Here is a 13743-nt window from a genome sequence, read left to right on the forward strand (position 1 = left end):
AGAACAATGTTCCATGCAACAGTGACCCCAGTTTAGACAGAAGACCCCGATATACATAGGTCAAACATGTAAGCAAGTTTAAGCCAGATTTCACCATTGTCTTTAAGGTAAAATTGAATTTTATGCAACTAGCCATCTGTATATTTCCCCATCTCCATTTTGACTTTACTTAGGTTTACTAAAAGTTTTGCATTCTTCTATAAAGTTCATTTGTTTAAATATGGGCTTCCTGTGGGTCTTACATTTGGTGACTGGTTAGCAGTGTGCTGGCCATCTTTGGTTTATAAAGGATGTCTTAACCATGAACTATCAAAGGGGCTAAAATCAACCTTCTTTAAAATTCTAGTATTTTTCTTTATTCAATCTTTTATCTATACTATATCACTGCACATGAATTAGAACCGCACATCACAAAATTGCACAGGGATTACAAATATTACATCCAGTCTGCATAAAATCGAATTCCACTACCGACCAGATCACAAAATGGCTGCACTCTCTAATCTAAAACTAATTTGCATATTGTACACATGTAGGACAATTGTTTTAACTTGAAGTCACAATAATGCATGCAAGTTTGCTTTTTTTAAACAAATTTTATAATTTGTTCATGCTACCTAGATTCAAGAGAGCTTTTTTTGAACATTTGCAATACCTCACCTCTTGTTAGTTAATAATTCTAGTGCATGCATAAGGTGTATACAGGTAAGTAAACATGCATTTTTTTTTCACATTCTAAAACTATGGCAGTTTAGGCCATATTGTGCTGCCTGCATTTTATCTGCAATGCAGTGTGTCTCTAACGTTTTCAATCCCGTATTAATAGGTGGCATTTACACATAACACCTATATAGCAGCAAAGCTAATACAGCTTGTGATTAAAAATGTTTAAAAATAGCTAATAAATCAGATTATCTTGAGGTATTATTTCTTGCAAGTCAAAATGGAGAGCAAAAAAATCAACCCTAATTTTTAGTTTATGTATACACTGAAAATAGCAACAATAAAAATAAGCATTTGTAGCAGACATATTCCATCTTCACTATTATTTTGCTACCTTTGGTAAATTACTGGGGCAGATCTTGAAGTTAAAAACCCACGTTTAGAAATAAGTGCACGCTTCACCCACTATATAGCAGCAGACTGTTTGCCCCTACGCAAAACATTCTCATATCTAATTTTAACTTTACATATAAAAATAACTTGGAGAAAATACAAAAAAACATTTTATTTTAACATGAAAATATCACAAAAATTAGTAAGCCTGAGATGTAGGGTTTTGGTGAAAAACAAGAGGCTTGTAGTGTTTTGGCTGCTGATAAAGATGCATGTATTGGTAGCTGGGGTGAAAGCAGAAGAATGCACTTATTTCTTCCGCCTGTCGCGTCTTCAGACACAGTAAGCCACATGCACCCTTTCTTTCCTTGTTACACAGAGGCCGGTGTGCTATTCTTAGTTCCAGCGGAAGTGGATCTGACGTGGGCGATCAGCACCTTCCTTTACCAATGGCTTATGGAACTCACGTCCTGCACGAGAGTGGATATTTGCCCAACAAAACTCACAGTAATACTGCAGGCAAGTGACATTGGCACAGAAAAAGGGAGCAAATTTTCCACCACAACGTGCGCCCTGGCATTCATCACACATCTGGTCATCTAGCACATATGGCTTTACCTCCACCTGGAAAAAGAGTGAAAAAAAAAAAATCTCCCATTAAATTTCCTTCAGAAATCATTTTAGTAAATTTAAAATGTTCAGAGGCATTTCCCCACAGAAATAGTAGGCAGTTTCCCAGGGAAATAGCTTTACCATATAGTAGATTAAAAAACAAAAACAAAAACCAACAACAAAGTCACTCTATTCTGACACTAATCATCTTTTTCTAAGATGTTTCATGTTCATAAGTGACAATGTGATTAAACGAGCACTTAGTTTGGTAGTTTTAGTTTATCTTGTACATTTTCTTCAGAGGACTATAAACTGAGTGTTATTTATTATATCTTTTCAAAGGCATAAAAGACTTAAAAAAACTATACATCTAATTGATTCATAAAACATTCTACCCCCACATAAGAAGTAACATCTTTAAAACACCTGTGTGTTAGTATTTTGGGAGTTAGGGTGTTTGTGAGTGAAAAAGAGAAGGGCACGGGAGACAAATGGTTTTTATACCTTTTCCCCTTCATTCCAATAGCACCTGAGAGACGGCCCAACCCCAAACCACCGATTATGGCAACACTTCTGTATGTATTCTGCTTTTAACTACTTGGTATGTACACACAGCAGAACTGTGGATAATCTTATTAAGGGCAAGTCTGGACTTCTGTGAATTTGTAGGATATAAAGTCAAAGGCCCACTGAGAAGGTGTGACTCAGGAGAAGACCTCAGACTCCAGTCCGCTCTGAGTGCAAAGCCTCTTAAACCTCAGTTTCCACATCTGTAAAGGAAGAATACTAGAACCTGCTTCACAGAGCTGCAGCAGGTAAAAGCATTTAAGGCAGTGCTTGGCACACTGCAGGGACTCTGCAAGCCAGTACTCCTTAGGAACAATAACTCCAAATGGAGAGCTACTTACTAGCTTTGAATGGTGCCAGGCAATCTAAGACCTCAGCCTATCCTGAGGAGAGGAGGGAAAACTGAGTGTTTAACAGTTTGGTTAGAGATAAAGTAGTGTTTGTCCAAGGTAAAAAATAACAAGCCAACAATTACCATTCTGAATGTATTAATACTTGCACGAGTGCAGAAAATGAATATATAAGGGTATTTATCTTCAGAAGCATTATTTATCACAATGGCAACAAAGAACAGAGAAAAACTGAAAAGTTGATGAAAAAAACTATAAACAACCATCTGACAGAAAGGTAATGGATTTAAGTTGTCTATATTTGCATTTCATTGATTAGGGCTGGATAAACATATTTTATGTACACTGAACATTTTGCTTTTCTGAACAGTCTGTGTCTTTTGCATATTTTCTTGCTGCAGGTTTTTTCTTTTAAATGAATCCTCTTTGCCAGTTAAGGATTTTTAACCTTTTGTTCCATTGGCTTTTGGTTTTTAAAAAGATCTTTGACACGAACTGACACGAACTGTAACATTTTTATGCTTAATCTTTATTTTTCAACTTTTTTCTTTATGGATTCTATCTTGATTGCCTGGCTGCTATTTATGATTCATTTCTTCATTATAATATTATATAACTATATACACATATATTAGTAGTTATAATAACTGATAATAATTAAAGGAATTACCAAAGAATATCTCATACTGGATTTCGTATTACTAGATGATAAACAAAATGAGCACAGGGAAAGTGTCTGCTCAATACTTAGTACCTAGGATCTAGCAGGATAGCTAGCACCAAGTAGAAACTGTATCTGAAGAAATGAGGTACATTTACATATGGTGAATTTCTTTCTCATGATTATATCTCATCTTTACTGTAATTAAAGACAGAGTGTCTGTGTGGTTTACTTCATTTTCGTAATATCCCATAAAATGCTTGGTGCGCAGGAGTTACTTAATGTAAAACTGTTGAAAAGAATTTTTAAATGCAATGATTTCTGTTATTTGTATTTTAAAATTCTAGATATTAGTTTATGAAGCTAATCTATTTACCTTTAACAAATTGCAGACTTTCAAAGATGGAAAATTGGATTTCAAACTTGTAATTTTAGACTATTCTGATTAATAATCTCTAAAAATTAACTCTTGTAAGTCTGAAAAGCAGTTGGAATTTCATTAATTCTGTAAGCTATTATTTCCTATTATGATGCCTTTCCCTAGAACTTATCTGTAATACTTTGTTGCCTGGATTCATAACTACTGAAATAATTCATATTTAATTATTCAACTTGAACTGTAAACACAACTCCCCCAGTAAGTACCAGAAGGCACAATGAATATTACTCATATTACAATGGAGTAACATATCAAAATTACAATGAATTACACTTTTGTGGTGATAGTGCTTCCCAGCTTTTGGGGAGATAGGAATTAAACCTCAAAGTGTTCATGAGCCAAAAGAGTATGCTGAATGAACAATTTTAATCCTTCTCAAATCTTTGGGTTATCAGTTATTAATTTAAAATTAATCTGTTGTTATGGTTTAATAATTACATTCATACCTGAGACACGAAAGGTACAAAGATTAGTGTTTTTTTTTTTTGCGTGTGTGTGTGTATGTAAGCAATAGTTAAAAATAGTTAAGGATAATTTTTTTTTAATATTTTAAGTAATCTCTACACCCAATGTGGGGTTTGAACTTACCACCCCAAGATCAAGAGTCACACACTTTATTGACTAAACCAGCCAGGCATCTCTCAAATTATTTCAGATAAAATCCAAAATATACCTTAGTAGCACTTATCTTAAAAAATAAACTTTTCTCTCAGATATTTCAATGCCTTTTTAAGAAGGCATGCAGGTGTTCCCAAATCACTTGCTCTGCATCTGAGTTGCTCTTTAGGAATCAACTCTGCCCTAAATAATTGGCTCTTCAGCTATCATTTTGGAAACAAAGGATGAGGTAGGACACCTATAACATTTTTTTCCCTGTGCTTCTGCATATTAAAGCACTATAAATTGTATACAATGTAGGTAACCTCCTCCTTGACTGGATCACTTCTTGGCGAAAGTCAGGGTTAGACTAGATAGGTGGTCTAAAGCATGGCTGCACATTAGAATCACCTGGGAGCTTTATAAATTTCTGCTGTTCCTGAGCTATATTATAGCACAATCTCTGGGGTTGGGGGGGGCACCCAGATGTCAAGATTTTTCTAAGTTCCCAGGTGACTTTATTCTGTAGCTGAGGGTGAAAACCACTGGATTGGAGGAACTCCAGTTCAACAAATTTTCCTGCCAGTTGGAATTAAAGCAAAGACCTTCCACTTAGGTGTGTGTTGCAACATTTTAAGTAACAATGCAACAAAAATCAGTCTGCTTCTATGAACTGAACCTATGATGTGCTTTTCTCCCCATTTATGGGATGGCTTGGAAATTAAATTGATGACTACTTTTTAGAGCCCGTGGTCTAGTCAATCCATATCCTTTAACCAGCTCCCCTGCCTCCAAGTCTTTTAATACATACAGATAGCCTCAGGGAAGAAACTGCTAGGAACTGTTACACTGGAAAAATAAATACTGACTCAAGTTATATCTACTAATTTAGATATTAAAAAAGTTAAATTGCCTCTTATTCTTAGCATATCTCATCTGTACCATAATGCAAACATGACAATTTTAGAATAATGCTTAGCTTTATATGGGAACTATTAACAGATTTTAGTATGAAACAGATTTGTAAGTGAACAACTGAGTTTTGGTCATTTTCTCTATTTTAGCTGGTAATCAGTACTAGGAATTATTCAATGGAGTAGCTTTTAGTTAACATTCATAGGACTTCCTAAAAAGTTCTCATTGTGATGACCTAAACAATGCTACTAAAGAGTAAATGTTTAAAGTTTAGGATAGTTATTGTGTGTGTTTAGTTTATTTGTATATTTATTATTTTGTACACTTAGGGAAATATAGTGTATTTTATTTTAAAATTAATGATAAAAGATAAAAATGCTTTAACACTTAGTGCCAAACTAAATGCTTCTACATAGGAAAATTCATTTAATCCTCAAAGTAACTGTGAAAGACATATTATTATTGCTTTACATTTGATAAATGAGGAAAAAGAGGCACACTGAGAGTTAATTTCCTGAGGATTACAGAGCAAGTGGTGGAAATGGGATCTTGGGCAGACTAGCTTCAGGGCATAAGCTCTTAAAAAAAGCTCTGCCTCCATGGTCAGAAGGATATTAAGACCTTACTGGTGGATTAAAAACAAAACAAAAAAACCAAACAACTTGACAAGAACATTTATATTTTGTATATTGTATCTAAGGTTCAAAATATGTTTAATAATTTTACATTTCAGGGGTATTTTGATATAATACTCTTTAAGAGTTAAAGAAGTATAAAAAAAATAAAGTGTTTGAATTATAGTATTAACTCAGGGTAGTAAGCTTTGGATCAGCACCTTATTATAAGATGTTAAATGCTTTCCCAATACACAACTTACGCGTTTATCGATATCTCCATGCTGAAGCTGAACAAACCGAGCACTGATGGCAGCAATATAGCTCTGCTGATTGGAAAAAGCAACTCGACCAGCACCTTTTGGATATTTTAGCTCAGGATCTGTATCAATTCCTGCATAACAAACTCCACCATACAGCCGGTCCATGATCATAGCAAGTTCCACTTGAAAAGGAAAAGAAATTCATATATAATGTGAGAGAACACAGTATATCAGCAGTTTTTAAGTACTTTTTCACTATACAAGTATTTTGCAGTTCTCCCTCCTTTCTGTACCATCAGTTTTTCCCTCTATATTGGATCACTCTTAATCTTTTAAAAAACAAATCAGAACTCTTAATTCTGTTTATTTTTCCCTCTTGGTAACTGCTTAATTTTTATGTTCCCCCTTTACAGCCAAAATGTTAACATTTTTTTCTTGTACTTCCCCATCCCTCTCTTCCTTGTTCAACCTTTTATAGCCAGACCTTCACCCCATGATCCCATGTTAATTGCTCATGCCACTGCCAAGTACAATGGTCAATCTACCTGGAAACAACAGTGAACATAGTTCATTTCTTCCTTTCCCTTGAAATACTTTCTTCATCTGGCTTCCAGGACACATCATTCTACTAATTTTCATCTGACCTCACAATTCCTCCCTAGTCTTCCTTGTACCTGGTTCTTCTTCAACTCTTGACTTTTCAATGTCAAAAGTTTTAGTCCATGGATTTCTCTCTATACTTGTGGCTGTAGTGTCTTCATCCTATGTCATGGCTTTAAATACCATGTTTCAGCCCCTAAATTTCTCTCTTCTCTGGACTCCAAACTCATCTATGCAACTATCTCCTGGACAATTCATACTGACATTTAACAGACCATCATCACTTAGCGTGTTTGAAATGGCACTCCTAATCTTCCCATCCCACCAAATCTGCTCCAATGAATTTTTGCTGAGTCAATTGGTAAGCAACAGAAAAGATGAAGTTGCCAAGACCTTTGGCTTCATCCTATTTTCTGTTTTCCAAACTGTACATGCAATCTGATGAACTTGATTTTCTTTCTTTTTTTTAAAAGATTTTATTTATTCATGAGACACACACACAGAGAGGCAGAGACAGAGGCAGAGGGAGAAGCAGGCTCCATGCAGGGAGCCTGACGTGGGACTCAATCCTGGGACCCCGGGACCATACCCTGAGCCAAAGGCAGACACTCAACCGCTGAGCCATCCAGGTGTTCCTGAACTTGATTTTCCAAGTTCATTCTAAAATCCAATCTCCTCACCTCCATCACTAACATCCTATTCCAAGCTCTCATTATTTTTCATCTGGATCGTAGCAACAGCTTTATCTCTTTTCTTCTAGATTTACTATAAAAACAGTAGCAAAGCCCCTCAAAATTTATTATCAAAACAGTAGCAAGAGTAATTCTTTTAAAAATGTTATTAGATATAAAGGCTTAACTGAAATTTCTAGGTAGGTGCTCTAAATAGTACCACAAACTTGCTTTCAAAACCAAGACCACAATCTTCCTCCAGTGTTCTTCCCCTCAATAGAAGGCACCACTATCTACTTAAGTGGCTTAAGATTGAAGCTGAGATTCAGCCTTTTGAGTTTACCTCACAAATCATCTGTGACATGTGTTCATTTTGCTCTCTTACCACTGCTACCTCCAATCTAAGCTCACGTTATCTTTCTCCTGTCCTGCAAAAATGGGCTCCTTAAATGGTCTACTCAAATCTACTCTCAACCCAATTGCCCCTAAAACGTATCATTAGCTACACTTATCCAGAACTCTTCACTGATTTTCCCTTGCTCTGAGATTGATAAATACCTAATTACCTTATTAGACCTGTATGATTTGACTCCTATTCACTTTTTCAATGCCTTCTTGTGTCTCCCCTCACTCCTTATACCCTTAGCCACTCTGGGCTTCTTTCAGTTCCTCCAATGCCCTCTGCTTCCTTCCACTAAAGATCTCTGAGTATGTTCTTCCCTTTGTGAAACACACTCCTCACAACCCTCCTGCCACCTCAACTCTATTCCTTCTGCTGTGTGTCAGCTCAAATAGGAGTATTTTTTAAATATCAGATTATACCATATTCCTTTGATGTTCTTCTATTCTCTATAGGCTTTCTTTGTAGCAGTTACATTCTCTAAGCATTTACATGTGTGAATGATTCTTTTAACATGTTATCTCCTGTATTGGAAGAGGATGTTCTCAGGGGTGGAAGACACTAGCACACTTCACAGAGCACATGGAATCATAAAACATGCTTGTATAGTGGGCATTTATGTCTGTAATTATGTTCCTAGATGACATCTCTGGTAAATCTCTGGTTCCTGGTTATTCGTGAATATGTTTCTTACTTATCAAAGTGCTATTTTAAAAAAAAAATCCTGTTTATGTCTTCTTCAGATATCATAATCAACCTACATAAAATAAAGAGACCCCAAATTCTTCTTTTAGAGACATACTTAAGGACTCAAAAGTCTGCTTGGAGTTAACTATTAATATTGATAGGTAAGTGTCCATTTCTCCACTTCCTTGATGGTTTTAAAAATGCTTCTCAGAATTCTATAGAGAGTTAACTTTTAGAGCCATGAGGAATCTGCCCCTTTCTTGTCCAATATCCAATAGTACCATGTACACAATAGTTCCCAAATGTTTATTGAATTAATTCATATTTGATTTTTAAAGAAGCAACATTTGTTAACATCCTACTTACCAGCCCTTAATGGCCTAGGAACACCTCCAACAAAAATTGTTTTTCGAGGATCCAAAGGCTGAGAACCATCCATCACAAAATCACTATCACTTAAATTCCAAGGACGGATCTGAACCTATGAAGAAAATAACATCACTGTAATGAGTCTTACTCCCTTGACAGCTTATGCTGCTTTGTGCCAGTTAACAGTGGTCCTTCTATTTTTCAAATTTTTGTATAGTTTATTTTAAAACAGATTAGTATTTTTTAATCTAGATACTGTAAGCTATCCAAATTTTTTTAAAACTGAACTCTTAACATGGTAGTTTCTTTTTTTTTTATCACTAATGCTTACTTCAAAATTGTTTTTGGAAAACCTGAATTTGTAGCCCAAAGCCCAAGAAGTATTTACTTACTGGTTTGTCCTTGATGGTGGGGCTGGAAACACACAGATAGAGTTTTCCATCTTCTTCAATACAAGCATCAATTAGTGCCTGAACTGAGCTCTCTTCTTGAAAGAGAAGGAAGGCATAGCCTGTAATAATCATTAAAAATGAGGCATTATGGGAAAGTAAGTTATTTCACCCCAAATTTCAGTACTGTTTAGAAAAATACATGCTTTTGGAAAAGAAAAAAATATTAACTATCAAATAGAACCAGAACCATTAGACTTTCTAGAGGAGAACACAATATCCTATGGAATACATGCAAGAACAGATACTCATTAATTAGTTATCTTATATAGAGTGCTTACTCCCCAAAACTGTGCTAAGGGCTTTAAATAAATAAATAATTTCATTTGACTCTCACAAGCCTATAAAACATTCTCATTTTATAGAATTAAAAAACTGAGGTATTTAGCAATTAAATGACTTGCCCCAAGTCAGTCACATGAGCAAGCAGTTGGTGGAGTAATTTCAAATCCAGGACAGCCCCCGAGGTTTTAAGAACTTGGCAGGATTACCCTGTTAAGCATATGAGGAAAAGATTCCTAGATTTGGATTAGAGCGCACTTGGAAAGGCCCATGAATTTCCATAAAAAGGGGAGAATTCCATAGTCAGCATCACAACTTCAAGATGGTACTAAGGAAACTACCTGAAGGAGGCTGGAGTGAAACAGGTCCTCCAGCATGGGTCAGAACCTTAAATCAAGTCTTGACTGGGATAAGCAGTGGACACTCCTTTCAAACAGTCTGGACACTGTATTTGGACTCTGGGCCCATGCTCTTGTTTACATGCCTGGACTTTTGGGAAATAAGCCGCGCCCCCCTTTCTTTGTGATAACTGATTGTCAATCTTTAAGCAGAAGACTTTATTATAAAAAGAAGGTATCAAAATTTATACCGCAAGTTCGCCATTATATGATTATTCCTAGAAGCTGATAACTAACTGACCAAAAAACATCCCTTTTTCCTTGAGGAGATTTCTATGCAAATAAACCTAGAGAACTGTAATCTGGTTCTAATATGAAGTCATCAAGCAGGCCAGGCACATCTATTATACAATGGTAAGTGTGAGGTCACATTTTAGATAGAAATCTAAACACACAGCTTTATTGTTGACAATGCTATAACTGCCACAAAAGTCTGATGTGACATAAAAGTGCTTCATTTTAAAATTGTAATACCTGATTGCATAAATAAGCCATCAAACCAAGCTATGCAAATAGGAACTTTCAGAGGTATGATTATGCAGATTAAAAAACACATCACAGACCTTTCTACTTGCTAGAAATAATTTAAATATGCTTGAGAAAACTGGTGTGGCCTGGGTAGCTCAGTCAGTTAAGCATCTGCCTTCACGATCATGATCCCAGAGTCTTGAAATTGAGCCCCGTGTTGGGCTCCCTGCTCTGGTGGGGAGTCTGCTTTTCCCTCTAACCCCCCTGCTTATGCACTACCTCTCTCATTCTCTCTCAAATAAATAAAATCTTTAAAAAAAAAGCTTGAAAAAATAAATAACAAAGAGAGGTTTTTCTTTAAGCAAAGGCTTTAATTTTGATACAGGGATTTGAAAGTTATAACTGTTTTGTAATAATTAAGAGGATAAAAGACCAACTTATTAAAATAGTATTTTAAATTCAGTATTTTTAATGTTAAGATTTGTGATATTAATTTTTGATATTAATATTTTAATTTTGCTTAGTTTTACAGTAATACTTTATATTCAATATTCTTAATATTGCTTAATTATTTGTGTGATTACGAGGGAAGAAATGTTTGTGTCACAAAACTAATTAAGCAGCATGGCAGGTAAGTTATGATCTAGCTAAGGCAAACCATTAAATATTAAAATACTCTTACCAAAAACATACTATATAGCAAGCTCATACTCACATAGGGTAAACCTCATTCACTGTGAAAGAAACACATGTACATGTGTGGCTCCATATCCAAGGGCTCATGTCACTGCCTTAATTAGAAGGCAGCATCACTAACAGGATCTATACCAGTGTTTCCAAACCATGGAAAACGAATTACAACAACGACAAAACTGCTTGAAAGAACAAGGTTTGGAAATACTGGTCTCTGGCAACAACAATTAACTATAATTGTATCAAAAACTGATTTGCCAGTGCTACTTTTTTGAGGTCTTTTTGTTTTGTTTTCAGTTTGAAAAAATAAACTAACCATCACCACAAAAACCACAACAACGGCAACAAGAGCAAAGACAGCAACTATTCTGTTTGATCAAATTTGTGCCAACACATCTTTCTAGGCTTTGAGTCCACCATCCTGTTATATGAACAAGAGGCTCAGCCAAAAAATGTATACCTGTCTCCACACAAACCAATTCTTGCTCCATTGTAAAACTGTATTTCAATTCCTGCCTGGGACTCTGTTCAACTGCTTTATATCTATCTAAATTGCACAGTACGTTCAGATTTCGTTCAAAACTTCTAAGTGAAGCCTTCTCCACCTACTTCAGGTCAAAGGAATTTCCTTATCCTGTAGTATTTATAGCTGATTACATCATTTGTTAGTCAATTACTATTCTGTGCATTTCCAAGAACACAAAGATGAGTAAAAGCATAGTCTTAGAAATTATGGGAAGACTTGGGTATTAGCAAAGTCATCACAGATTTATAGAGTTGTAAAAATGTAACACTGCAGCTGTAACAAGTGCTTTCAAAATGCCGAGCCTCTGTGAACTGTGAACTGCGAGTCCTCAAAGTTTCCTATGAACAACCAATATTTAAACTGAGACAAGCAGGGGGTATACATATGAAAACACATGAGAAGAGCCTTCAGGGTGAGAGAACACCATACAAAAGAGCCCTGAGGCAGGAGAGAACAAGGCCTGCTTTCGGAACCAGAAGGGAACAAGAAGCAATAATGGGAGAAGAAACGAGAGAGATAGGGAGGCCGGGCAGGGCAAATACATTTTTGCCTTTATTCTAACTAAAAGAAACCACTGAAGGGTTTTAAGTAGATGGTCAAGGGATTGGACTATCAGATGAGTTTTTGGAGAGATTAACCTGACTGTACTGTGGGAGAAAAACTGAAGAGCCAGAAATATGGAGAGACTAGTCACATTCCTCAAGTGGGCCAGGGTATTTGTAACTTAGACTATTAGAAGCTAATTGGCACTTTTATTGAACACTTAATGAACTTTATAAAAGGACAAGAGAGTGAAAAAATGGACAACAGATTAAAACTTAGTAAACAAATGAATGTCTACATCTATATGGAGTTAATTTTCTGTCTATACCAAGTATCAGGAGGGCGCCTCGGTGGCTCGGAATTACTCCACCAACTGCTTGCTCATGTGACTAACTTGGGGCAAGTCATTTAATTGCTAAATACCTCAGTTTTTTTATTCTATAAAATGAGAATGTTTTATAGGCTTGTGAGAGTCAAATGAAATTATTTATTTATTTAAATAAGGGTCTGCCTTGGGCTCAGATCACGATCCCAGGGTCCTAAGATTGAGCCTCAGCGGGGAGTCTGCTTCTCCCTCTTCCTCCTGTTTTTTCTCACTGTCTCTGTCAAATAAATAAATAAAAGTCTTAAAAAAAAAAAAAAAAAACATAAACTAAGTATTGGGACCTTCAACACACCAGTAAACTCCAAATTTGAGTGAAAATATAGAGTACAGGGAGAAAGGTCCATAGCTTTAATCAGATTCTCATAGAGACCTGGGATTCAGGATTCCTGCTCAAAAGATGTTCTTGATTCTATAAGCATAAGATTTAAAGGTGTAAAATAAAAAAAACACTGCATTATTCCATTTCTCTAAAAATCTACATGAATTGGTAAATGACAATTCTAGAATTTTCAGTGACAAAAAGTGGAGATGTCCCATATAATTACTAGAAAACTTTAGTTTTTGTATGCCAATAACTATTCTAATGTGTTTCCTTTCCCAGAGCCCAAATCAGACCATTTAAGAGATCCATTGGAGTCTTTTTTCCAGGCTTGAAAATCTACTCAGCCAGGAGAATAGGGTTTTTTTTTTTTTTTTCTAAAATTTCAATGATGTTTAAAGAAAAGCCTTGTTTGTTTGTTTTTTTTTTTCAACTTCCCCCTTTCTTTTTATTCACTTCACAAAATCTGCCATTAGCAACCTGACTGGATTCACATTTAATTCTCTCCCCTCACCACCCCTGCTCATTGTGGGCAGGGGGTACTTCCTTTCCACACTGACTGTGGCCTTGCTTCGCTTACAGGAATGACAGTGTAATTTGTGATTCTTGTGCTATGGTAACAGGCCACAGTAGTATCCTAGCAATAAGTTACTGGCACAATTAGGTATCCTGTTCACATCTGATCTCTTAATATAATGAGGATTTGGGCCACTTTCTTCTCCAGCTAAATTCACCCACAGAGTAAATATTGCTCTATTATCTGTTATTGTTTGAAACACTTAAGTAAATCTTGCAACATTTATAATGTTCACGTGTTTATTATTTTTTTTCTCAAACAGGTCTTAATTTTACTGTGTAGAGGGGCACTTTTTATTTATA

General features: G+C 35.7%; 1 protein-coding gene across 10 annotated transcripts in view; it reads right to left on the reverse strand.

Moving 5' to 3' along the window:
* CPEB2 (cytoplasmic polyadenylation element binding protein 2) overlaps window positions 1-13743 on the reverse strand; it is a 67968-nt gene that overhangs the window by 2336 nt on the left and 51889 nt on the right. For all 10 annotated transcript variants that reach the window (XM_072737769.1, XM_072737768.1, XM_072737766.1 and 7 more), the window contains 4 exons: window positions 9194-9312; window positions 8799-8913; window positions 6075-6256; window positions 1-1680 (listed from right to left, as the gene is read on the reverse strand). The exon at window positions 1-1680 is cut by the window's left edge and continues 2336 nt beyond it. In XM_072737769.1, coding sequence (XP_072593870.1) covers window positions 1453-1680; window positions 6075-6256; window positions 8799-8913; window positions 9194-9312 — 644 coding nt within the window. In that variant the 3' untranslated portion in view covers window positions 1-1452. The remainder of the gene's footprint in view (window positions 1681-6074; window positions 6257-8798; window positions 8914-9193; window positions 9313-13743) is intronic.

The sequence above is a fragment of the Vulpes vulpes genome, chromosome 14, assembly GCF_048418805.1.
Source record: "Vulpes vulpes isolate BD-2025 chromosome 14, VulVul3, whole genome shotgun sequence".
NCBI classification, from domain to species: Eukaryota; Metazoa; Chordata; class Mammalia; order Carnivora; family Canidae; genus Vulpes; species Vulpes vulpes.